This window comes from Miniopterus natalensis, chromosome 2, assembly GCF_054644295.1.
Source record: "Miniopterus natalensis isolate mMinNat1 chromosome 2, mMinNat1.hap1, whole genome shotgun sequence".
Taxonomy (NCBI): domain Eukaryota; kingdom Metazoa; phylum Chordata; class Mammalia; order Chiroptera; family Miniopteridae; genus Miniopterus; species Miniopterus natalensis.
In genome coordinates this window covers 54,541,950-54,569,115 of record NC_142082.1, presented here as the reverse complement: position 1 = coordinate 54,569,115, position 27,166 = coordinate 54,541,950, and the positions used below count along the sequence as shown (strand labels likewise).

Here is a 27,166-nt window from a genome sequence, read left to right as displayed (position 1 = left end):
CAGTAATTAGTAAATTATTGAATAAGTAATTTAAGAATAAACTCTGTGTTTTGTGTACTCACAACTGTAAACCTACTTTTGCCCCATGCTGTATTATTTGTCTATCAGCTTATAGCATGCCAGCTTTATTTCTAAATGAAGGCCATTCCGTATGTATCTGTTTTCAAATTTCTAGTCATGTACATTAAAAAGTATTAGTAAAATCCTCTTGAAGATGAATAATTATTCAAATTGAGTTAACTAACATTTTATATAGTAATTAAGCCTTAAAGACAGAATGTTTAAAAGGATATCTTAGATGGAACTAGTTGGAACAGTATTTTTAGGAACTACAAAACGTTATATGTATCAGCTGTTTTTCAAGCAGCATTGTATTTAGACGGTATTTGACATATTAAAATCTTACAAGAAGGGTAACACCTATTTCTTTTACAAAAATAAATTCATGGGCATTCCTTTGATTTCTTGCAGAGACCATTATAAAACAGAATATGAAAATAAACTACATGATGAACTAGAACAAATCAAATTGAAAACTAATCAAGAAATTGATCAACTTCGAAGTGCCTCTAGGGAAATGTATGAACGGGAAAACAGGTAAAAAAAAAAAAAAAAGTAGGAAATTTGTGCAATATTTCTTTTCTCTTTATTTGAAACTTACAGTTTTATTGAAATTAAACTTTATTTCTGTGACATAATGTCTTTTTTTAATGCGTTAATGAAAATTTGTCATAAATCTAAATATAAGTATAATAGAACATTGAAGTTCTAAGATCTTTGATAACTAGCTTAGAACATGGTTTATCAGACCTTAGGCCTCTTTACTGTGGTATTCCCTTTATCCCTTTATTACCCTCGTAACTTGTCTTTTTGCCTTTACCTGCTAAAATCTTCAGGAAATTTTTAAAAACTAGAGTAATATGAATTATTGCATATTCCTCATTTAGCTGCTGGTCCTGAAAGACATCATGTTAAATAATCTTGAGAAAGGATTCTTTTTATTCATGCAGTTACTTTCAGATCAATATATAGTAGGTTCCTTAGTGATTGGCAATAGTAGGAGAAAATAAATGCTGCTTATTTCAATGGCATGTATTTTTATATGCCATCATTATATGTCATACGGCTTTTCAAAGTGTATATTATAGTGGGAAAATTATTTTTAAATTGACTTGTTATATTAGTTTATCAGCATGATTTGAGTGTATGATATTTTTACCTTTTCCAACAAAAGCAAGACTTTAAATCAGACTAAAGCTGATGTTAGAAAAGTTTACATTTGAGCTCTCAGAACAATAAATTTACTTATTTAGAAAATATTTATTGAGACCCACCATATGTGAGATACATGCTAGATGCCATAGACAAAGTTGCCAGTCTAATGCAGGATAAAGAAAAAATGTTAAGTATGATGATAATGGAGAAAACAGAGGATATGCAGGATGAGACCACATACACTCGAGGTATATCTAACCTAGCCTTGGGAGGAATCAGGGAAGACTTTGGGAGGGAGAAATACCCGTCTTAACACCTACATGATGACAAGAGTAAGACTGTAGGGAAGGAAATTGGCGGGATAAATGTACAACATGTATAAAAACCTTGGAGGCAAGACAAAAATGAAACTTTTGAGCAAACAATATAATTGAGTAGGGCTGGAGTGTAGAATAAGGAGCAGGGAGTTGTAAGAGATGAAACAGAAGAAGGAAACCGGTCCAAATACTGTTTAAGACCAGTGGGGAACAACTGAGAAATTTCAAGAATATGCTTGATATGATCAGATTTTATATAACAAGACCACTCTGCGATGTGGAGAATAGATTGAAGAAGCAGAAGGCTGTAAACAGGCCACTTCTAGAGGTTGTTTTGATTAGCACGATGAGAAGTGATGACAGAACTGGATTAGTAGCAGCAGGAATGGAGAGAAATGGGCCAGATTGGAAAAATGTTCAGTAGGTGGAACCAAAACAAGGTTCAGTTACTAGATTGGATTGAAGAGTGATAAGAAGTTAAGGATGTCACCAGGTTTCTTGCTTGCTTGCATGCTTTCTTTCTTATATAAGTTTCAGGTGTACAGCATTATAATTTGACATGTGTATGCACTACAAAGTTATCACCCCCAAAAATCTAGTTACTATTCATCATTCACCAGATTTCTTGATTGGGCAACTGTGTAGATGGTGATGCAGTTTTTAAGACATTAGAAGACAAGGCTTTAATTGGTAAACATGATAAATTTAGTTTCGCTTCATTTGAAGTATATGAAATAGGCAAATAGAAAAGTTGACTATATATGGTTCTAAATTACAGGAGAAAGATCTAAACATGAGATAGACCTGTGGCATAGATGTTATTGTTTCTGTTTTACAAATATATACTTTTAGTCGTGTGGCTCAATTCTGTTATGGATTTATAAAGGCTTTTATTAATCTACTTAATAACCTTAAAATTTATGGAATTGTAACATGTATGATTATTTCCAAACAATCCACATTAGCCACATAAACTTTGATATGTAATCATTTTGAGAATTTCCTGATTTCTTAGTTTTTTGTTGTTGTTTTTAAAAAGTCTTTTAAAATGCATCCTATGGTGACATAAATTTAGGTAAATTAGCACGTATTCTCAAAGATAGTTGGTAGAGGTAGTTGTGAAACAGCTGACCGAACCATTTCTGGAAGCTGGGAAGCTGAAAGGTTCCCTTTTCCCCACTGTTCTGACTCCATATCTACATCAAAATGGACACCACCTAATCAGGAGATTGCTGGGATTGGGGCTGCTGTCCTGCAAGCCCCCTTAAGTCACAGGAACCTCATGAAAGACCTCATGAATTTTAAAGCTACAGTGGACAGTTGCCACCAGGTGGTGCTAAACTACAACCTGGTCCAAATGGCTTTGAATTGCACAAGGACTCCTAGCCAGCTAGTGGTACAAGTTTACCTTTGTCAGTTTATTAATGTCACAATAATCCAACCCAGTATTTTATGTGGCTGAATCTTTTTGAATCAATTTTCTCATTCTGTCAGGATTTAACTGTAGTTACAGTTTATGCCCCACTAGCCTTTTACAGGGTTGAAATAAATTATAAATTATTTCTTTAGAAATCTTACAACTTAAAAATAATTAAGGAAATGATCTTAGTATTCCTTGTTTATAAAACACAAGATTTAGTAAACACAAGTTTATGCATTTAGGTATTTTTATATCTGGACAAATTAATTACTTGCCTTGGACTTGGATATATAATTGTGTCAATTGTATTTTATCAGAGTGTGCTGTTACAATCTGAATTAAATGCATGAAATACTTATACTTGCATATTTGTACTTAATCTCCTTACCTCGCCCCCAAAAAACATTTTTAGAAGAAAGTTAAAATATAAGATTAGAGAAATATATTTTGCCTCTGGTTTGCTTTTCATACATTGAGGGATATTAAGAGAGAGGCTTTTTTTTCTCTTACATGTGGGAAAGATGAAACTCATGCAATTCAATCTTGGTATCTGCCCCTGCAGTCGATCATACTTGTGAAGTTAAGGGGTTGAGAGGGAAGAGGAAAAAACTATAAGAGATAAAGACTTGAGAAAAAGCAGAGATAAGCAAAGAAAGAACTTGGGTATTTGGGTACGTCAAACATACTATACAGTAGTTCCCCCCTTATCTGCAGGGAATATGTTCCAAGACCCCCAGTATCTACTGAAACTGCAGCTAGCACCAAACTCTATATATGCTTTCTTCCCCCCCATACATACATATCTTTTCACTTAAAGGAAGCATTTTATAGTTTTTCTTTGGCATATTCTAATTGCCAGCATCACTACTTTCGGGCTCTGGGGCCATGACTGTAAAATAAGGGTGAACACAAGCACTGTTACAGTGTAACAGTGAATCTGATAACCTAGAGGGCTACTAAGCAACTAATGGGCAGAGAGCATATACAGCGTGGATATACTAGACAAAGGGATGGTTTACGTCCCTGGCCAGATGGAGCAGGACAGCATGAGGTTTCATCTTGCTACTCAGAGTGGCACACAATTTAAAATTTATGAACTGTTTATATCTGGAATTTTTCATTTAGTATTTTCAGACCACAGTTGACTGTGGGTAACTGAACCATGGATAAGGAAGGACTGCTGTCATTGAGGTTATAGCATGTATGTATGCTTTGGATCAGTATGTGAATTAGATTTCTTGTCTTTTTCTGTACTTTATAGTTGCTTTAAAATGCCACTTTGGAGGTGTGGAAAATATGACTGAAACTTACTCTGGTGGTGAGATTTATTACATAAATAACTTCCTGCTTAGTAGATATTATATAACTTGAATGTACAGACCCTCTTACACATTTGGAGGAAAAGAGTTACTCATTGAATGGGGAGTATATTATGAAAGAGGTTTGGAGCAAAAGACTAAACTTAAATTCTAGCTCTACCTTATTAGCTGAGTGAATATATGACTTAAGATTCCTGAAGTTTAATTTCCTCTTATATAAAATGAGCTAATAATACTATTTCACAGGATGACCTATAAGGTCTAAGTGAGATAATATATGTGAAAAGACATTATAATTATAAAGCTATATATAAATGGTAGTTGTTTTGATACCTTTTGCCTATGTGCAATACATAAAAATTCTTTTGCCATTGTGTTGACAATTTAAGTAAAATGAGTGTTACATAAAGGTCAATTGATAGCATTATGGAACTGTTTATCATCATTAAAAGGCACTATTACAAAATGTGTAATTCTTAAGTATTGATCTCCGAAGCATTTAAATCGTTTCTTGATGACACAGTGTAGACAAAGAGGGTCTGCATCCCTTTTTTTCCATCTAAATTTCTGCATAAAATAGCTAACTATCTGTTCTTAATTAATACTGTGAGATAATAAAGTAAGGGCAGATAAATTTAGCTGATTATTTAAGTTTTTCCAGGCAATAAAACTACCCTTACCTAAGGTAATCTCACTGTTGTAAACACAGAAAGAACTATCTAGGTAGCAATACTGTTAAAAGTTTAAGGATGAATTTCTTAGAGGAACTCATTACGCTCTTGATGCTGCACAGAATGTGGAAATTCAAATTGCTTTACAATTATTTGTAAAGAAGCAGTAGGGAAAAGGAGGTTGAAAATATGCTTTTAAGTGTAATTGGTATTGCTTTGGTGATTTTTATTTTCCCACCAATTTCATTAAAAACCATCTTGATCACAATTTTTCATCTTCCAAAAGTACTCAAGAAGAAACGTTATGACATAGGCTTGAAATTTGTGTAGAATCTTAGAGTGATATTAAACACCTTTGAATCATAAATCTCAGTTTATTTACAAAGGTTAGCTGAGTATACATAATGCATTACAAAAGGTGAATTGGAACTCTAGTGTATAGAGGATCCATTTCTCATTTAAAAAATGTGTGTCCTCGTTAGTGTTTAATCAAATTTCTCTCATTCATATCTTACCAAATACCTGTACAATTTTTAAATTTTTTGAATGGAAAAGTTTAAGAATATTCTACTTTGCCTTTTGTTAGATTATTCTGAAAGTATACCCCTTCCAATATCTTAACTTTTCAAATAATTGTAAATGAAATTATATTAGCTATCTTTTATTAAGAATATTTTTATGCCTGTAGGTGATTACCTCATGTGTTTACTGCTTCATTAATAATATTTGAGTATTTCAAGGTTTATAGAGTGTTCCAGATATGAAGTAAGGTGAGTTCAGGTTAAGAAAAACTTGGATTTACTTGCGTTGCATAGTTAATGCATTTTACTAGTCATAGAGAGCGGTCGGGGAGGCTGATAAAGTACAGAAGGGTCAGATTTTAAAAGACCCTGTTGTCAGTGGGGAATTTGGGGAAGTTTTATAGTATAACAGTGACGTGATATATATATTTTTTAATTGTGGTGGCAATGTGGGGTGGATTATCGTTGAAAAGGGAATGAGGCAAGGAAATTGGTTAGAAGACCATTGGATAGATTAAATGAGGATGAGAAATGGAAAAGAGAAGAGCTGAATCTAAAGAATATTTAGGCAGTAGAATTGGCAAGACCTGGTGATTGACAGGAAGTGTACATCAGGAATGACTCCAGCTTTCTAACGTACTAGTCTCCGAGACATGGATGACAAGGTGTGGCCATTAACTCAAGGTTGCACACAAGATTTAGAAAGGAAGATAACAATTCATTTCTGATCTTTTACAGACTTAGTAGCTCTGACCAAGCCCAAAAGTACTTGTCTAAGATTACATGGTTTATTACTAGAAATTTTTCTCTACTATGCCCTAGATATTACTTCTCTCAGCTCTCAGAGTACCAGCAGCCTTCTCTGTTTTCCCCAGGTACTCTTACAAAGTTGATCATTTTCTTTCTATACAATAAGAAATCTTGGGAAACACTGTCCTAATGATCATTCTCTAAATGAATACCTTTATATTTTTTATTTAGCTTTTCATATTTAGATTGCAAACTAGCAATAACCACTATTTATTACCCAATAAATACCTATGATGCATTGTGTTATACTCAGCGCTTAACATACATGGTAGAAAGGGTTAAATGGGATATTTTATGAGGTTGTAGGTATTAGTATCCCCAGTTTACAAATGAGGAAACTGCCAGGGTGTGATTTGCCTATGATTACAGACTTTAATTGGTTAATCTAGATCATCTGACTACAATGCAATGCAGACTTCCATTTTACTAATCAAGGATATGAAAACAAACAAAAGATTTATCAAAACTGTAATTTTTGTGATAATTTAATCAGAATTCTTGAGAAGATCTCTTAAGAGAGTTTACAAACCCCACTTCATACTTGAGGGCTGAGTGTAGATCACCAGAATTTTGTAACAGCATTTGTAATTTTGAAAATTAGTCAAAAGGCCTTTCTTTTTCTATAAAATGGTATCTTTTTTTGACAGAACCTACATGTCTGACCCTGCTCTTCTAAGGCCCGTACTCTCTACTTGTAACTGGAGCCCATCCTCTCTCCTGCTCCATGACACAACTCCAGCAGTCCTCCCTTTGTCTCCTATATTGGCAAAATTTTACCCTTTCTTCTAGATAATTTCAACTGTATACAAATATGTTATTTTTCCCATCTTTAAAAAGCCTTTTTTAAATCTCCACTTTCCCGTCTAGGCACTACCCCATTTCTTTGCTCTTGTTTGTGGCCAGATTCCTGCAGAGTTTTATGTACTCATTCTTTACCACCACTCTCCCATTTTTAAAAATTTTCTATCAAGCTTTTGCCCCACTGCCACCCCATACCACTCCAACAGAGCTGTTCTTATAAACCCCCAGAGACCTCCATGTTGTCAAAAATCTAATGGTCAGAATCTCAGTTCTCATCTTACTTGAACTATCAGCAATATTTAATACAGTTGATCATTCCCTACTCCTGGAAACCTATCTCCTTGGCATCTTTTGCAGCCCCTCTATCTTATTTCCATTTGGTTATCTAATAAGCATCTTAAATTTAATACGTTTAGAAGCAAACTTCTGTCCATCCAGCCCTGCTCTGCCTTCAGTCTGACCCAGCTCAATTAAAGACAATTCTGTTTGCCTGGCTGGTTGGTAGGAGCATCATACCATGCACTAAAGGTCATGGGTTCAGTTTCCGGGTAGGACAAATACCTATGTTTCGGGTTTGATCCCCAGTTGGGGCACATACAGGAGACAACCGATTGATGTATTTCTCTCTCTCTCTCCCCCTTCCTCCCTCTCTGGAATCAATAAAATAAAATTTATTTAAAAAAAAAAAAAGACAACCCTATTCTGTTTAGACCAAAAACCTTCAAATCATCTTTAACTTCTTTCTTTTTCACATTCTATATTTTATTCATCAGCAATCCTTTTGGTTGTGTCTTCAAAACTTATCTCTTACCATCTCACAGATACTTCCTTGGCCCAAGCTACCATTATCTCTTACTTTAATTACTGACAGAGCCTCTTTTTTTTTTCCTCACTTATTTTAAGCTTTATTTATTTATTTATTTTGATGTATCTTTATTACTGAAAGTATTACAGATGTCCCTTTTTTCCCCCATTGATCCCCTCCACCTGGCATCTGCCCCTGCCCTTTGCCCCCTCCCCCCAGCCTTCTCCACACTCTTGTCTGTGTCCATGGGGGAGAGATTATTCTCAGCTCAGTTTCTATTAAACATTGATTCAAATCGGATCACTCCTCTGCTCAAATATAAAGGCTCCCTGTCTCACTCAGTAAAAATGCAAATGATTATAATTAACTGTGATACTTTGTGATCTGCTCCCAGTTCCCCCATCCTCACTTTACTACTCTATTGCTGTCACTTGCTTAGTCACACTGCCTCTTGTTCCTTTAACTGTTAGGTACATTTCTCACCTCAGATCCTCTGTATTTACAGTTCCCACTGCTTAACCCTTCACTCCTGGATACTCCTAGAGCCCTGTTTCCTCACTTTCTGCAAGTCTTCAGACATCCCCTGTTCTCCAATGTCTTTCCTGACCATCCTACTTAAAATTGTGAAATCTACCCAGCTGGCATGGCTCAGTGGTTGAGCATTGACCTATGATCCAGAAGATCGAGGTTCGATTCCCAGTCAGGGCATAAACCCAGGTTTTGGGCTCGATTCCCATTAGAAGGTGTGTAGGAGACATCCAGTCAATAACTCTCATTATTGATGTTTCTATCTCTCTCCCTCTGTCTTCCTCTCTAAAATCATTAAAAACATTTTAAAACTTTTTTTAAATTAAAATAAGTAAAATTGTGAAATTTTCCACAGCCTCCTCACCCTTACTGCCCACTAGCCCCTCCTCTCTTAATTTTTCTCCTGAGCACTTAGGACCCACTAACGTACTTTTGGTTTCTTTTCTACTAGAATGTAATTTTCATGTGAGTAGGGATTTTCACCTGTTCAGTGCCAGATTCCATGTACCAATGTCTGGTACACAGTAAGTGCTCAATAAATACTTGTAGAATGAAAGAATAAATTGGTTCTACTTTGGAAAATCTGGTGACTATTAGTTTAGATGCAAACATGCACAAATATTTGTAATGAGATGAATTTGATGAGAGCCAAGCACCAGATTCGCCTAGTTTCATTTTAATATATTTTATTTTACCAGCTGCTTTTTAAACCTCAACACATTAATGGATTTTAAACAAGTGTTCTGGTGCTTCAACTTTTCATTATTTTTTTTAACCACAATTTGGGTTAGATAGTTATCTACTTTTGGCCCAAAATTTCACATTTATAAAATTTTTAAAAATCTGGCACCAACTTAATAAAGGGATAGGAAAGTATGGCATGTTCAGTCATTAGTATCCTCAGAAAGTTTCTACTCTTAAAATGCATAATATCCCCTAGACATTGTGTTAAATAAAATTTCCACTTAGCTTTTTTTAATGTCCTGTTTTCAACTGAGTTAAAGGAAAAATTGTCAGTCATTGATTATATGACAGTAGATAATGCATTTGTAACCCCTCTATTTTATACCACCTTAAAAACAAAAGCATCAGATATGGAAATGAGCAGTTTTATTTCATTCAGGAAGAAAAATATGAAGGTATGAGTGATTAATTCAGATGTTTTCCCTGTGAATATGCTTGTTATGTAAACAGTCTGTTTCACTTGCATTTTGTTCCAACTGGAAAACAAATATTCGCTTTTATTAACCAAAAATATTTTACATGGAGGCAGAAGGAGAAGAATGGGTAGCTTAGTTGTGCCTGCTGAGCTCGTCTGACAACCATGTTTTCTTCACTATTTATTCTTGGTAAATTTCTAATTCTGAGGCATTCGTGATATTTATTCAAGCTCTGATTTGTTCCTGTTAGAATTTCAGTAGTTCCTAAAGTTTTTCTCATTCATCTACCACTTTTCTTACCACTTTTCAAGTGTAAATTTAGATCTGGCATATTGGCACCTTGAAATTTATCTTCTAGTAGCAAGAAAATACATTCCACCCTGTACAGAAGTTTGTTGTTGTATGTCTTGTACTGAGGTTTCCAGGCTCTGGTTGTGAGTTTCTTCTGGATAAACTTAGGTGTATGAAGTCATCCCTGCATAAATATACTAGATTACATATGAAATACATAGATTTTATTGCAATATTAAAATTCTTTTTTAGAGAAATAATTATAACATTCTTGTTTGAATGTTATAATTTGAGTGACGATATTGCCCAGTTGTTCGTCCATGAAAGTTCTGGTTTATGCCTGTTTCTCTGACATGATTATTAAGAGCACCCTCTTTCACTCTAAAAAATACCTCAAGTTGGAAAGTACTTTATTTGGGCACTAGTTATAATATTAGCATACTCACTTTCCTCTTATATTTTACATAAAATTGGTAAGATTTCATTTCCCTTTTCTGTCATCTTTCCTCAGTCTACCTCCCACACACAAATATAGGATGGATGGAAGAGATAAGTATGTGTATGGCAGATGGCGTTTGTAGGAAACAACGTGAAAGAATAATGAAAAAGTTTCAGAATCAAATGTTCGCTTTCTAAAAGCGTTTTTAAGGATGAAATACTTGGGTTTTCTTGTATTTCAAAACATTTGTTATAATGTTGGCCAATTGACCAGCTTCCCACACCTTTCTCTGTTATTATAATTCAAACTTTAGCTTCTATATATTGCTCGTACATGCTGCACATAGTTCCTATCAATTTTTCAACTTTGTCTTTTGAAGAACATTTGAATTCTTGCTATTCTTTAACTGTATTTTGTTACATTTTCTAACGCATTTAACATTTAAAAGTAGGTAATTTATTAGTCTTATAGCAGTTATGCTTTTATCTATGACCAGAATACAATCCATCTGGTATTTTTCAAACCAGTCTAAGTTTGAAACATCATGGCCTATGAAAACAAGTGTATGCTATATTCACAGTTCTTTCAAGACTTATTTTTGATTTAACATCTATATGTGCGATGAGATGATTTACGATATAAATCTCATAATGACAGAATTTCCCAAGGTGAAATCTTCTCTGAAACAAAGGAAATCTTAGAAGTAATTACATTTTTTAAATTTTATTAATTAATTAATTAATTTTTATTATTATTATTATTTTAATATATCTTTATTGATTTCAGAGAGAGAGATAGAAACATCAATGATGAGAGAGTCGTCATTGGTTGGCTGCCTCCTGCACGCCCCCAACTGGGGATTGAGCCCGCAACCCGGGCATGTGCCTTGACAAGGAATCGGACCTCGACCTCCTGGATCCTAGGTCGACACTCAACCACTGAACCACACCTGGCTGGGCACAAAGGAAATCTTAGTATGATGAAGAGAGTGTGACTTTAGAACCAGACAGTTTGGGTTCACATTTGGTCTCCATAGCTTACTTCTGTGTGACCATAGGCAAATACTTCTCTGTTTCAGTCTTCTCATTTGTAAAATGGAGGTAATGATACACCCTACACTTTGTGGGGTTGTTGTGAAGGTTAAATTATAACATGTTATCATAACATATAATATATTATTACAAATAATAAAAGAGTTATTATTTAAAGTACCTAGAATAGTTTCTAGCACATGGTAAGCACTCTGTGTTTATTACTCTTATTGTCAATGGAAGAATAGTTCAGTTTATCTCTCTCAGACTTAATTTGAAACATTAAAGTCAGTTGATAATATTAAAGAAAGTATCTCTATATGTTAAAAGGAATTATGCAGCTTCTTATTTATATATGCACATTGTGGGCAGGGCTATGAAGGTGCCCTGATCAGGAGAATGAGTTTACACAGAAATCTTACCAGCAAACACTTATTAGAGGACTTACTGGTAGAAGCTTCAGCTTTTAGCACTTTCTTTGATTCATTTCAGTTTTCTCTTTTTGAATTGCCTTAGCTATGTGTTCTTCTAGTTCTAACATGTCTTCCCTGAATTCACTTACCTCTCTTCCTCCAATGAAAAATAATCAGTTCCTCTTTTTGACCACAGAATTTTGTTTATGCCTTCATATGGCACTAATTATACTTTCCTGGATGATACAGATTGTGGCATGGTGAAGGCACTGGTACCCTCTGAACCTCCTCTCATAAGCCCTACTGTTAGTTTAGTCTGGGTTTTGTTTCATTCCCTGTGACTTGCTTTTATTTTTAATGCCCATTATTACAGGAAAGGCAATATAGCTAGAGACTGAAGCTCCTCCACGTACCTACTAAGCATTCATGATTAATCAATACTATAAATGTGATCTACTTGGAATTTTGCTACTTATAGAATAATGAGACTATATTTGAGAAAAGAAAAATGCAACCAATTTATAATGATTTCCTGACTAAAATGTATAGATCATCTAGGAATAAAAAATATATAAATGTCTAATATACATTGAGAATTTTATTCTATATAAAGTAAATTTTCATATTTTAGTTTCATAACAGAATATTTTTTAGAGGTCATTGCAATCAGGATGATATCAGCAAATGACATGCCATTTTATGGTATTTACTTTAAATGCACTTATTTTCTTTTTAATAAGAGTTATCTGTATTCTAGTTCCTTTAAATTATTTTATTTCTGGCTTCTAAACTATTTCATTAATGAATCTCTATTGGTTGACCTGTTTTAAATTTGTTGCATGTTTTGTACCATGCAAAAGATGACATTGAGTACTGGACTGGCACAGCACATATGACCACTAAGAATTTCTAACAGTTATTAGATAGACTTATTCAAACTGTGTGGGTTTCCATGCCTCCCTACTGACATTCTCCATGAATAATAAAAACCAAATTCTAATATCCAGACCAGTTCTTTATGGGAGATAGGGTGATATGATTTAAAAAACCACTCACTTTAGAGTAAGACATAGCTGGGCTCAAATTATGGCTTTAACATTTACAGCATGTGACTTGGGGCTAGGTACTTTAGCTCTCCGAACTTCAGGTCACTCAGCTATAAAATAGGTTAGAAAATACAACATAAAGGATTTGTAAGGATTAAGTAAACAAAATCACTTATGTTATACTCTATCTTTATTTTTGTTATAACTGTTAGAGAAGAGGATTTTTGAAAAAATTTACTCTCTGAAAGAAGCTTACTATTGGTATTTTTTTTTTAATCTAAACTTCTATTTTAATAAAAAACAAAAACTCAATTGGATCTTTAAAGGCTCGTGTCTGGAAGCATCATCTCCTGAGTACTCCCTGTTGTACCTTTTGGATATTTCTCTTAATGTCACTAAATGTATCTTTTCTGTCAATTTCAATTTCAATTACAGTGCTGTCATCAGCACTGTAAGTGGACGATTTAGCTACTACTCTGGCCCACAGATTTTCAACCTTTTTCATCTCGTGGCACGCATAAACTAATTACTAAAATTCTGTGGCACACCAAAAAATATATTTTTTGCCAATCTGACAAAAAAAAAAGTAGGTATAATTTGATTCATTCACACCGGACAGCTATTGTTGCGTTGGCTGTTCTCATTTTTTTATTTGACGGCCTAAGGGAAAAGAGATCATTGTCCCTGAATGAATAGTCAGGCATTGCATGTTTAAAAATTTTTGCAGCACACCACTAGAAAATTGCTGCTCTGGCCTCTTATTTCCTTGAGCCCTGCATGAATATTGACCTTTATCTCAGCTCCACTTCATTTAGCTACTCCAGTGGTCACAGCTAAAATTCTGTCACTGGAAGTACTGTTCTACCTCCAAAGCATCATTTCCCAACAGCAGTCTCTAGTCTTCCATCTTGCTTGTACAACTGCTTGCACTTTAATTTGTCGTCTCACCAGGATTTCATGTACTTTGTCCCTTCTACCTTTGCCTAATCTATCAGCCCTTCTGTGTTCCGTTCTCTTCCCTTTATTTGCAGGTGAGATCCCAAAGTGTCTCATCACTTCAGTTGTTCTCTTGCTCATATCCCAAACTTCATTTCCATCTTGATACTGTGACCTCTATGTTATATCTTTGACTTAAAATATTTTATAGAACATTTATTAACATCTCAAAACCTCAGTTGTCTCATGGATAATATGTGAGTAATTATACCTGCCTTGTTACCTTATGGTATTAAACAAGTTACTGTTTAGTCTGCCTTCAACCCATGTGGAGAAAAGTTGTGAAGAAAGGTAACATGACATTTAGAGATAGACTGTGTTTGTACCTGCACTGCTGTCTGCTGCTACAAAACTCACCAGGCCAGGCAAATTCAGATAATACACAGTTTGGTTTGCCATCCCTTCAGTGCTCCTTAAGATTTCAGATCATCCAACTCCACAAAAGCTCATTTATGGATCTTTAAAAGCTGCATACTTATGTATTTAGAATAACTGAATGTATGTTTAAATTTTAGAAATCTCCGAGAAGCAAGGGATAATGCTTTGGCTGAAAAGGACCGAGCGGTGATGGCTGAAAAGGATGCTTTAGAAAAACATAATCAGCTCTTAGACAGGTAAGGATCCTGAAAATAGACATGTTAAAATTAATAAAGTATAATTTTCATTTCAACTGAAATATATACATGTAGCATTATTTTTGTAATGTGTAATTCTTTCATACATTGAAACAAGATATAGTGCAATTCTGTCACCCTAGAGAGTTTTCCTAACACTATTTTTGTCCATCTCAATTACTACTCCTCAAGAGGCAAACACTGATTTCTATCTTCCTGGACTAAAACTAAATGGAATCGTACAGTATGTACTCTTTTGTGTCTAGCTTCTTTCATTCAGACTTATACGTTTCATCCACTTGTTTTTATATCAGTAGTTCATTCCTTACTATTGCTGAGTATAAATATACGACAGTTTGTGTATTCGCTCACCTGTTGATAGACATTTAGGTTGTTTCCAGTTTGGGGCTATCATGAATAAAGCTGCTGTGAACATTTTTTATATACTTCTCTTGGTGGGCATATGTTTTTATTTCTCTTGGATAAATATCTAGGAGTGGAATTACTAATCATAGAGTAGGTGAATGTTTTACTTTAAGAGAACCTGCCAAGGTTAACTCCAAAGTAGTTGTACCATTGTATACTCCCCAGTTCATTTTTTAAAAATCTTTATGTTCTGACTCATGTGTATGAGGGAGGAGAAGAGAGAATTTTTTATTTATCAATAGTAAAGGATATTTAATGGCCTAGTTAAAAAGAAAATCACTGATGAATGTTATGGTAAATATTAGTTCATTAAACACAGAATTTTCAGTGGTTTGACTATATGCAGAGTAAACAATGCTTAACCTTTTCTTAAACTTTTTATTTTGAAATAACTTCAGACAGAAAAGTTACTAAGATAGTACAAAAAATTTCCTTATATCTTTCACATACTGATAAACTTTGAAAATAAGCTGAATAGGTCTTTTAATTGTTAAATGTACACTTGAAGATTTATTTGTGGTTTAAGCAGTAAATCAAACTAAATATTGAGGCAGGTCTTCCTACAATGAACCTGCCTTTAGTTCTTTGGAATGTCAAAACTTTAGAATGGTTCAAATTGTTATCCTTCTGAATACACATCAACTTTATAAACCTGATCCATGGAGGAATTTTAATAAATGTACTCATGAAGAAATCTTTCCTATAATGTAAAAGCATGTCTAATTCCAAAGATCTTAATGTAAAACAAATTTATAAATCAAGTGTTTTGTTGCAGTTCTATTACAACCTATCTTTAAACTATCTTTTGTTATGTATAATCCTTCTATTTATAAATCTATATGATTTCCACTAAAGATTTACTTGGCTTTTTTGTTGATGCTTTTGAATGTGATAAATTTAGTAATGGCTCTAGAACAATATTTATGAACAAACTAGCAAACTTTAAAAGAAAGCATAAGATTTTACCTAGTAAACCAAGCAGAATTTCATAATTTGCTAGCTTTAGTATGTTTTTGTGAATTTGGAAAGAAGAGAATAGTAAATCATCCTTAAAATGGGCTATTTTATATTTGTTCTAAACTCTGTATATTCTAAACTCTATCCTACTCCCTTCCCCTCTCAAATCAATTTTTTTAAAAAAAGTTGATATCTTTCCAAATCATTTTCCACTAGAATATAGAATAAAGTGGTACAGCTCATTTTAACCTCCAGAATTAGAAGAACTTTATTCTTAATTTCTTGAAGTGATAGTAAAACCTTGCTCATTCAGAGCCTGATTTTCAACCAGCCTATGAGCAGTAAATAGCGGGGATGCTCACACCTTTAAAGGACATTACAGGACCAAGCACTTATTGGACAACTGAATGAGAGTAATACATGGGAATCTAAAACTCAGAATAAGTATGGGCTTGCCCAGCCAGGCGTGGCTCAGTGGTTGAGCATCGACCTAGGCTCCGGGAGATCGTAGTTCGATTCCCCGTGAGGGCACATGCCCAGGTTGAGGGCTCGATCCCCATTTGGGGGTGTACAGGAGGCAGCCGATCAACAATGACTCTCATCATTGATGTTTCTTTTCTTTTTTTTCTTTATCTTTATTGTTGAGACCATTACAGATATCTTCCTTTTAACACTACTGATCCCCTCCACCCCACATCCACCCCATCCCCAGGCCCTCCCCACACCAATGTCCATGTCCATGGGCCATGTCCATAAACATACAGGTTCCCTGATTAATCTCTCCCCACCTACACCCTCTTCCCGCCTTCCTTCTGAGATCCCTCAGTTTGTTCTAAGCTCCTATGTTACTGGATCTACTTTGTTCACCAGTTTATTTTTATTATATTCCACATATAAGCAAGATCGTTGTCCTTCTCTGCCTGGCTCATTTCACTTAGCATAATACTCTCCAGTTCCTTCCATGCTGTTCCAAGGGCCAAAAGGTCCTTCTTCACAGCTGCATAGTACTCCATGGTGTGAATGTGCCACAGCTTTTTTATCCACTCATTTACTGATGGGCACTTGGGCTGTTTCCAAATCTTAGCGATAGTGAATTGCACTGCTGTGAACATAGGGGTGCATAAGTTTTTTACGATTGATGTTTGGAGTTCCTTAGGATATATTCCTAGAAGTGGGATCACTGGGTCAAATGGCAGGTCAATTATTTTTAATCCTTTGAGGATACTCCATACTGCTTTCCATAGTGGCTACACCAGTCTGCATTCCCACCAGCAGTGTACTAGGGTGCCCTTTTCTCCACACCCTCCCCAGCACTTGTCCTTCGTTGATTTGGTGATGGCAGCCATTCTGACAGGTGTGAAGTGATACCTCATTGTGGTTTTAATTTGCATCTTTCTGATGATTAGCGGCTTTGAGCATTTTTTCATATGTCTCTTAGCCATCTGTATGTCCTCTTTGGAGAAGTGTCTATTTAGGTCCATTGCCCATTTTTTAATTGGAATGTTTGTCTTCCTTTTATTAAGTTGTATAAGTTCCTTATATATTTTGGATATTAACCCTTTATCCGATGTGTCATTGGCAAATATGTTCTCCCATACAGTGGGCTCCCTTTTTGTTTTGTTGATGGTTTCCTTTGCTGTGCAGAAGCTTTTTATTTTGATGCAGTCCCATTTGTTTATTTTCTCCTTAGTTTCTCTTGCTCTAGGAGATGTATCTGCAAACATATTGCTATGAGAGAGGTCTGAGATTTTACTGCCTATGTTTTCCTCTAGGATTTTTATGGTTTCATGCCTTACATTTAAGTCTTTTATCCATTTTGAATTTACTTTTGTGTATGGTGTAAGTTGGTGGTCCAATTTCATTTTTTTGCATATATCTGTCCAATTTTTCCAACACCATTTATTGAAAAGACTGTCTTTACTCATTGTATGTTGTTGCCTCCTTTGTCAAATATTAATTGACCATAATGGCATGCGTGTATTCCCGGTCAGGACACATGCCCAGGTTGAGGGCTCGATCCCCAGTCGGGGGTGTATAGGAGGCAGCCGGTCAACAATGACTCTCTCATCATTGATGTTTCTGTCTCTCTCTCTCCCTCTCCCTTCCTCTCTCAAAGATTTTTTTTAAAAAAATCACAAAAGTTTTAAAAAAAAATAAGTGTGGGCTTTAACAAAATGCTTAAAGCAGCTAAAGGTATTTATCTATTTTTTTTTTTTTTTTAGCTATAATATTGACAAATAGAAAGGATAATCCCTCTACTTTAAGGCTCTAATGTTGCTAGATGACTTCAAAAAAGTAAGACTCTAGATGGCTCCACAATTTAATTCTTCCTTAGTTAATCTATAAATTCAGTACAATTCGTGTCAAAAATTTCAAAAGACTTTTTACTGAAAATTGAAAACTGACTAAAACTCTTTTTCAGAAATGCTATGGCTATTCTTGTGTGTATTGTACCTTCACTCTTCCATATGAGTTTTTATAGTTATATTTTTCACATTATACCTATCATCCATCCAAAATTCATTTTGGAGAATGGAGTGCATAGAGAACTACTTTTTTTATGAAAATGTCAGGTTTTTTAAGTTAAACTATATATTTAATGGAATTCATATGAAAATACCAGCAACATATTTTTTTAAGTGTACACTCTAACTTCTTGTGTTGGGTGGTGGTGGAGTAGCATAGACCTTTTGGGATAGAGATGCATTTGGATTAAGTGGCTTGTAGTCATTTTTATTTTAGAGTTAAATTATTGCTGGCCATTTCTGAGGAACAGTGGCTTCCAGGAATACTCTTATTACCTGCTGTGCCTGACCCCCATGAGTGGTGAGAGATGAGAATGTGTTTTGGGTACCCATTCCTGGAACCAGGCATTGTTGGCCTTTTTTCTTTCTTTCTGGGTAATATGGAATTTATTAGATATAGGATACAAAATAAAACCCATCCAGAGCTCCCTTTATTCCTTCAAGCTTTCGCACCCAGAACCTCCTGAAATCGTTTCACACCACACAATGACTAGCAAAGGATAAAAAAATGCAGAGCTTTCAGAAGTGACAAATGCTCAGCTTGAGGGTGCTGACTGGGTCAGATGAGCCAATTTCTGGAGGAGCCCACTGTCTGCTCTGTTACAGCAGCAGGTTAGTACTACAGCCTTTTGGACCAGAGGCTGATGTCAGGGACACCCTGAGCATGTGATTGGTTGGAGCTCCTCATTGGGAGGCAGTCCACTTACTCCCTCTGTGCATCCTTCAGTTGCTTCACTGTTAGATTCTGCTTCTGTTCCGCTAGTGCCTGAGAGAATCAATGCATGGCGACTTTTAGGTGGAACCAGCCAGGCTCCTTACATATGTAGGACTTGCCAGGGGACAGTATCAGCTTATTGTCCAGGAAATGGTGATAAAGGAGCAGCTCTTCCTCAGATGTGCTTGGGTCCAGGTACTTTCAAGTTGATCCAGGCGTAGAGGCCAGAGCACAGCTGAGAGAAGGGACCTTCAACTTGTTAGTGTTGTACCTGTGAGCTGACTGCAGACGGGAGCAACTAGTGGGAAGATATACTTTGTCAATCCAGTCTCTGTCCTGGAGCAGCCAATACAGCTTGTGCTGGGTGATGCCAGAGATGCTGTGGAGGCAGTCAAGAGCACTCACAGCAGAAGCCACCTTCTTGTTGTGGGTGTACAGAGCCCCAAAACGTGCCAGAGATCCCAGAATCCTTACTGGTATCCCAGATCACATGGGTCCTCTTGGAGTTAGGCAAGCTCCATTCTCAGAACACTGTGGAATGTGATAGATCATCAAACAGGATGTAAATTTCATCTATAATCACACGTAGGTTGTACCTCTTGCCAAATTCCAGGTATTCCTTCAGTGAGTCCTGGGTGTAGATGTCTCCCAGAGGATTGTGAGGGTTGATAAGCACAAGACCTGTGACCTTTCTCCCCTTAAGCCTGGCCTCAAGGAAGGCTTTCTCCAACTTGTCCACAGTCAGCTGGAACAGATGGGTGTTCACCTCAGTGATCTCACTGTCCAGGCGAACATGAATCAGCTCAGCTTTCACATAGGCTGGAAGTATAGGTGAAGCCAGCATAGAAGGGGGTGGGAGTCAGAAAGGCCTCATCTGTATCACACAGAACTATGGTTAACACAGAGAAGACAGAGCAGCAGCCACTTAGAACAGCCACATTTTCTGCATCGAGCTGGGCAGGTGCCTTGCTGTAGTAGGTCAGGAACTAGGCCACTTCTTCCTGCAGGAATGTCTCTCCTCTCCAGTCAGAATATTGCAGAAGGCCATCATCAATATAGTTCATGTCACTCCGACTCAACCTTTCAGTCATCAGACCAACGCAGAGCTTGTTCTCACTGACACCAAGGTTATGAAGCTGAAGGGTTCTTGTTCTCGTGGCATTTGTCTCCTTGGTAGGTCATGCAGTCCTGGAAGCTGGAGTGGTGTAAGACAGAGATGTCAACCCACTGTTGGACAGGTCGTGACTGAAGAATGCAGCTTCCGAATCACTCGGTGATTTAGCTGGTCAGGCTGCCTGGATGGCTGGGCCTGCTGCTCACCTCCAACATCACCCCTAGAGCCCAGGGAAAGGGGAGGCAGTTGGAGTCCCAGGCCTTGTGGCCCCAGACTGTAAGTGGTTGACCACCGGGCACATTACGTGGACGAGGATGGTGGCCTGACTGCTCCTGCTTCTCCTGCATGAGGCCCTGCTGCAGGTGCCTGGTCTCCAGCTGCATGATGTAGTCTCTGTGGTCTGCTGCAAGCTCAGGATCAGCTCCATCAGCTGCATGTAAGGGCTCTGGTTTCTGGGCCCTGACCCCTCATCTGGCCATAGGACCTGTGGAGGGTGCCTGGGGACTCATAGTCTGGGTCTTTATTTTGGCCTCACCAGGCTGGCCTGAATCTTTCAGAGGATAAAGCGAGAATGTTATAAAAAATCACCTCTTTTATATTAATATGTAGATCAAACAGAGGACAGATTAGTTGAGTCTAAAGCTTCAATGAGTGCCTGCAGCTTTTTTCCTGGTGATAAAAGGCTAGGGCTGCCACAAACATTCAGGCCTGCATCCCCCTGTGAGACTGTACCGGGTCTCCTGACGCTTCTGTCTGGAGTGGGTTTGGCCTTCTTTCTTTATGGAGGCATTAATTATCTTTATTTTCGAGGAGATCCCTGCGTTCCTCAGACTTCTGGACACTTAACTTTTTACTAATCTGGTGGACTATTTCTGAATTTTCTTAGGGTTGGTTTATTTTCCCTGCTTTTTATTAAGGTGTAATTCACAAAACTGTAAGATACTAAAAGTGGACAGCGTGATGATTTGATATATGTATACACTGTGAAAGGGTTCCTTCCCCATGAAGTTAATTAACACATTCATCACCACACATGTTTATCTTTTCTTATGTATGAGAACACTTAAGTTTTATTCTCATAGAAAATTTCAGTTAAACAATACAGCATTGTCAACTATAGCCACCATGTTATACATTAGATCATCAAATTTTATTCATCTTACAGCAAGATTTTTTTTTTAACCAAGTATAACAAATCTATGGCTCATATTGAAAAATTAAATAAGTGAGTTTCTGAATAAGAACAATAAATTGTATCAGGTCATGGGGCAACCAGCTAGGTGAAAAAGAAATATTGGTTTCATACCTCATGCTTACAGTGGGATAAATTGGAAATAGAGCAGATATTTATATGAAAATAATTAATGTGCTAGAGAAACCAACCATAGGATAGATAGTTTTCATAATCCTAGATTTCAGAACACTTTTGGAATTCAGAATTTGTAAAAGTAAATATTGATAAACCTGACTGCTTACAAATGAAGAATGCTGGTGTAGAACTACTACCATGAAGAAGGTCAAAAGACAAGTGCAATCTGGGAAAAAAATATTTGCAACTCCTGTCACAGTCATGTGACTAATTTCCCCATAGGAAGACCCTCCTACAAATCAATAAGTGAAAATTAGATTCTAATTAAAACTAGTGATTTTCCAGCAAAAACTGAAAGATTAATAACACACTGTTTTCATGAGTACAGAAAAACAATCTCATACATTGTTTGTGTAATTTTAAATTGGTACAAACTCTTCGAAGAGTAATTTTATAACTGATCAAAAGAATAAGTGCACATTGCTCTTGACTCAGGAATTTCACTTGTAGTATATTATCCTACAGATATTCTTGCTAGGTACAAAATGATATATATAACAACTTGTTCTTTATAGCATAGGCTGCTGTTACAAAAGATTGGAATTATTCCAGACATTCATTGACATTTAAGTAGTAGCTAAATAAGTTATAGTACATGGATACAGCTGTAGAATACAACATGTAGCTAAAATCATTTCATAAAAATATATTCCCCATCTCTATATCCTGATAAGGAGAAATCACCATCTATCCTCCCTATACTCTCTTCCATCTCCACCCACCCCCTCCCCATCACAATCATCATACTTTTGTCTGACAAAGAAAAATCTTTAAGATATGTTTTTGGGTGAAAAAAGGCAAGGTGCAGAACCATATATATGTGACAGCACAACCATATAGGTGCACTAATTTTATTCACCCAGGATATATAGCACATATCTATATCTGTATAGATATATGTAATGCTGTCATTTCTATATAAAGAACAAAATAATATGTGCATGTACATTTTATATGTGTGTATATTCGTTTATGTGCATATAAACACTTATTGCTGTTGAACAAGAAATTGGGTGGCTGGGGGCAGGTGTTGGATATAGATTTTTTTTACAATATGTTCTTTTGTCCTATTTAAATATTGAAACTTGTGACATTTCCAACCTTCCTTTCACAGTTGTCTTCAGACTTAGATATAATAAAATATAAGTGCATGTCTAAGGTTATTCTCAATAAGCAGCCTTCCTTGTAGTGGTTTTTAAGATTGCTGTTGGAGAAAGCAAGTCTGACCAAGAATCAGGATGGGCTTGCTAAGAATACATCAAAGCAGAGCACGTTTCCGTCCATAATAGGGATATCGCACCGGTAAAACATGGACGTGAAATTAGTGTAAAGTGATTTGCCATGACTTTTCATGATAGCCTTCTAAGCAAGATGGAGAATATATTTTTACAAAATGACTTTAGAGAATCATTAATAATCAGGAGGTAGGTTTATAATGGCCATCAGTAATGCTCTGTCGTGTTATGTTACTACATTTAGTACACTTAATACTGTATTTCTACATTTTTGTAAGTTATCTGAGTAAAAATGAAAACACCTTATGTTACAAATTTGATATCATATAAGATAGAAGAATAACAAAGCAATTGATTTGCAGAATGAGATCTGAGTACGATAGATCTTTTCAGGCAGAATTAATGAGCTGAATGGAACTTAATGAATAAATGTAAGATCATACACTTGGGTCCAGAAAACCTGCATTATTAGTATAATTGAATTGAAATATGACAATAAATGCTTGAAATTTAAATGCGGAAAGAACTTGTAAGATTTCAATATGGAGATATTATCCTACGGTAATAGAAGTTATATCTAGAATGTGGTTGGTAATTGCCTTATCTATAGAATTATGCTGGGGTCTAGGCACCAAAGCTTTAAACCCAAGGTCTTAAAAGGAAAATGACCTAAACTGTGAAAAGACTCAAAAATATCCTCTAACAGTTCTAGATTATAACTGTCAACAAATATTTGAAGAGTTCCTATATGAACAAGCTGGTTTTCTTACTTGGTAAGACTTAAAGTAGTAGAATTGGGATCACTGGGTACAAGAAAGAGTAAAAACAAACTTTCTAATGGGGTTTTCTAAAATGCTTTGCCATCTAGCATTCTCCATCAGTGGAAGTGTTTAGGCCTTAGCTGGCCAAGCAAGCGTTCAGCAGAAATGTGCTTGTAAACATTGAAGCATCAAGTGGGTAGCATCATGAGTTTGAAGTCTCTTTTAATCCTGGAATTATCTGTGACAACAGCTCAAGAGTTAATAAACTAGTTAAGTTACCATGCAAAAGGAATGATGAACCCAGGCTATTTTTTAGTGTATAATTTTTTAAATATCTGCAGTTTACTTTTCCTGTGTTTTTTCAAAATAAAAACTTAGTGCTTAGGACTATTTGAAAGGGACACTATAATTTTTTAATATCCACTGAAATTCTTTTGAGTGTAAATTGCCTAGAAATATTTGAACTCATATTTTGGGAATATCATGTGGACTTTTGTATATAGTGGAACCCAAGGAAAAATATTTTTATTTTTCAGAGGTTGAGTTTTTAATACTCAACTATGTGATTCTTTGTCCTTGATATCAAGATCAGAATAAACAACTATGTTTGAATCTTTACATGGATTACAATTTCCCTGAATCATGCTTTAAGTAAATACAGCCTAAGACATGCCCATACACAATTTTCTAATCAGGTATAATTAGTTTCAACTTTTTCATTTATGTTAAAAGTTTTTCTTTATCATATACCTCATTTAATGATTAAACAACCAGCGTTATTATAAAGAGAAATGTAAGGAAGTAATATGCCACTTATAAATGAACTAAGTCCTTTTTATTCAAGGGCTTTAATTTTTTTTTTAATTTTTTTTTTTAAATATATTTTTATTGACTTCAGAGAGAGGAATGGAGAGAGAGAGAGATAGAAACATCCATGATGAGAGATTCACTGATCAGCTGCCTCCTGCACACTCCCAATTGGGGATCGAGCCTGCAACTGGAGCATGTGACCAGGAGTCCAACCCCTATCTCCTGGATCATAAGTCAGTGCTCAACCGCTGAGCCATGCCAGCTGGGCTCTTTTTTTTTTTTTTTTTTTTTTAAATTAAGTTTAGTGTGGTGACATTGGTTAATAGGGTCATACAGGTTTCAAGTACACATTTCTTTTTTTAATTTTATTTTATTTTTACTTTATCTTTATTGTTGAGACCATTATAGATGTTCCCGTTTTAACCCTACTGATCACCTCCACCCCACATCCATCCCACCCCTAGGCCCTCCCCACACCAATGTGCATGTCCATGGGCCATGCCTATAAACATACAAGTTCCCTGATTAATCTCTCCCCGCCTTCCTTCTGAGATCCCTCAGTTTGTTCTAAACTTCTGTGTTACTGGATGCACTTTGTTCATCAGTTTATTTTGTTTATTATATTCCATATATAAGGGAGATCGTTTGGTACTTGTCCTCTGCCTGGCTCATTTCACTCTAGTTTCCTCCATGCTGTGCCAAAGGCCAAAAGGTCTTTCCTCTTCACAGCCACATAGTATTCCATGGTGTAAATGTGCCACAGCTTTTTTATCCACTCATTTACTGACGGGCACTTGGGCTGTTTCCAGATCTTAGCGATAGTGAATTGCACTGCTGTGAACATAGGGGTGCATAAGTTTTTTACGATTGGTGTTTGGGGTTCCTTAGGATATATTCCTAGAAGTGGGATCACTGGGTCAAATGATAAATGACCTGTATATTGCATTGTGTGCTCATCACCCAAAGTCAAATCAAATTATTTTCTACAAAATAATGGATTTCCTCAGGCATGTAAAAGGTCTACATAGGTTCCAATTCAAGTTTAATAATTTATGTAAAAATAAAGTAGCAAATAATAAGTAACAAATCCAGCTTTCATGAATTTGAACAGTTATTACCTCATGTTCTGTTGCTTTGAATCTCTCCATGCACTCTGAAGATTCTGTCAAAATGGAAATTGTTTAACTTGATGAGTGCGAATAATAGAAAAAGGTGAATACACTTATGTCTGGGAGCCTATATGAGAAGCCTATATATGAATCCAAGCTTGCCATCTAGAATTGCTTTTAATGGTATTTTTTCAGTTATGATTATCTTAACTGTTTAAAATATTTTGAAATGTACTTGGAATCGTTTTCAGTTCATAAGTATTTTTCAGTGATAATTACTTGATGTTATGTTTTCAGTCCCTGTAACTTCTTCGATTATGGTAGGGTTTTGTCCTCATTTTTACATGTAGAACACAAAAGTAAGAGGTGAGTAGAGTAAGTGATTTTTGTCACATTGGGCTAGTTTAAAGCTTGATATAGAAGCTAGTTGTCTTAAATTTCTATTCAGTGCTTTATCCCCAAGATGAGAACTGTTTTGACATGCCTTTTTTTACTCTTATATTGTTCTATCTTTGTTTATCTGTCTTTTAATCTGCTTCCGGCTTCTTCAGTTAGCAGGTCAGTGTTTGTATCATTTGCTAAATAAATTAGTGGAATAAAGGATATTGAGATTTGAAATAACAGCTGTAGTATTGTACTTAAACTTTATTTTACTTAGCTCTGTGATAATTTCATTCATATTATTCTTAGATTTCATGGTTACGTAACGTATCACATCATAATTGTTATTTGAATGTATGAATTCCTAGTTCTCAATCCTATATTAAGTTACTCTTGTCATACTTATTTGTGAAAGAAAGAATATACAATAAATTTATACTTTTTAGATGAAACTTTTTAGTATCTGAATTTTTTGTTTGATAATTTGCAAAATACTCTCATTAATCGGCTAATCTAATGATTTTCCAGAGTTTATAAAATTACAGTTCCTTTGATACTTGGTTTCTCTTATTTCTTGCAATGTCCTATTTTCCCATAAGTTTGCTTTGTTTATATTGAAATAGTCTAACCCCATGTTGTTCTAAAATTTTCTCTTGGCTTTTAAACTGTTGCTCCATCTGACATAAATTTGTTCACTTGTGTAGGATTATATCTCAAGCTGTACTCATTGCTTCCTAAATTACCCACAAGTATTTCCATTCCTTTCCCCAGTAGAGGCTTTGGAATTAGTAGTAATGTAGTGTATATGAAAGCACAAAGAAATTTACTGCTGAGATGAAAAATATTTGTTCCTTTTCAATTTAGAAATAGGCTCTGAAAGGAACCGATGAGAAACTCCCATATTCAGACCACAGCATATAGGTTTTATTTTATGCCACCTCTCATCTGCCTTTCTTTTTCTGTTTTTCTTTTTTTTAACCCTCACCCAGGGATATTTCTTTCATTGATTTTTTAGAGAGAGTGGAAGGGAGGAGAAGAGACAGAGACACATCTGTTGGTTGCTTCCCACAGCCCCCCAACTCGGGCCAGGGATCCAGCCTGCAATCCAGGTATGTGCCCTTGACCAGAATCGAATCCACGTCCCTTCAGTCTGCGGCAGACGCTCTAACCACTAAGCAAAAGCGGCTAGGGCTATCTTCCTTTTTCTTTATTAAGTGTTGGTTTGATCTGAAATTCCTTGTCTCATCAGGAACAATGGCCCAGGGAGTTCTTTAACTATTCATGGATAATTTATTATTTTATAACTGGACTTAAGTGGTACTGGTTCTAAAATGATACACCTATTCTCCACCTGAAAAGAACAGAAA

The 27,166-nt window shown here is 35.7% G+C and overlaps 1 protein-coding gene and 1 pseudogene across 2 annotated transcripts in view; one reads left to right on the top strand and one right to left on the bottom strand.

Annotated features, from left to right (window-relative positions):
- Window positions 1-27,166, top strand: part of PIBF1 (progesterone immunomodulatory binding factor 1) — a 159,799-nt gene that overhangs the window by 36,163 nt on the left and 96,470 nt on the right. For both annotated transcript variants that reach the window (XM_016216463.2, XM_087814302.1), the window contains exons 8-9: window positions 472-597; window positions 14,299-14,397. In XM_016216463.2, coding sequence (XP_016071949.1) covers window positions 472-597; window positions 14,299-14,397 — 225 coding nt within the window. The remainder of the gene's footprint in view (window positions 1-471; window positions 598-14,298; window positions 14,398-27,166) is intronic.
- Window positions 19,081-20,570, bottom strand: LOC107539835 (putative inactive 1-aminocyclopropane-1-carboxylate synthase-like protein 2 pseudogene; annotated as a pseudogene).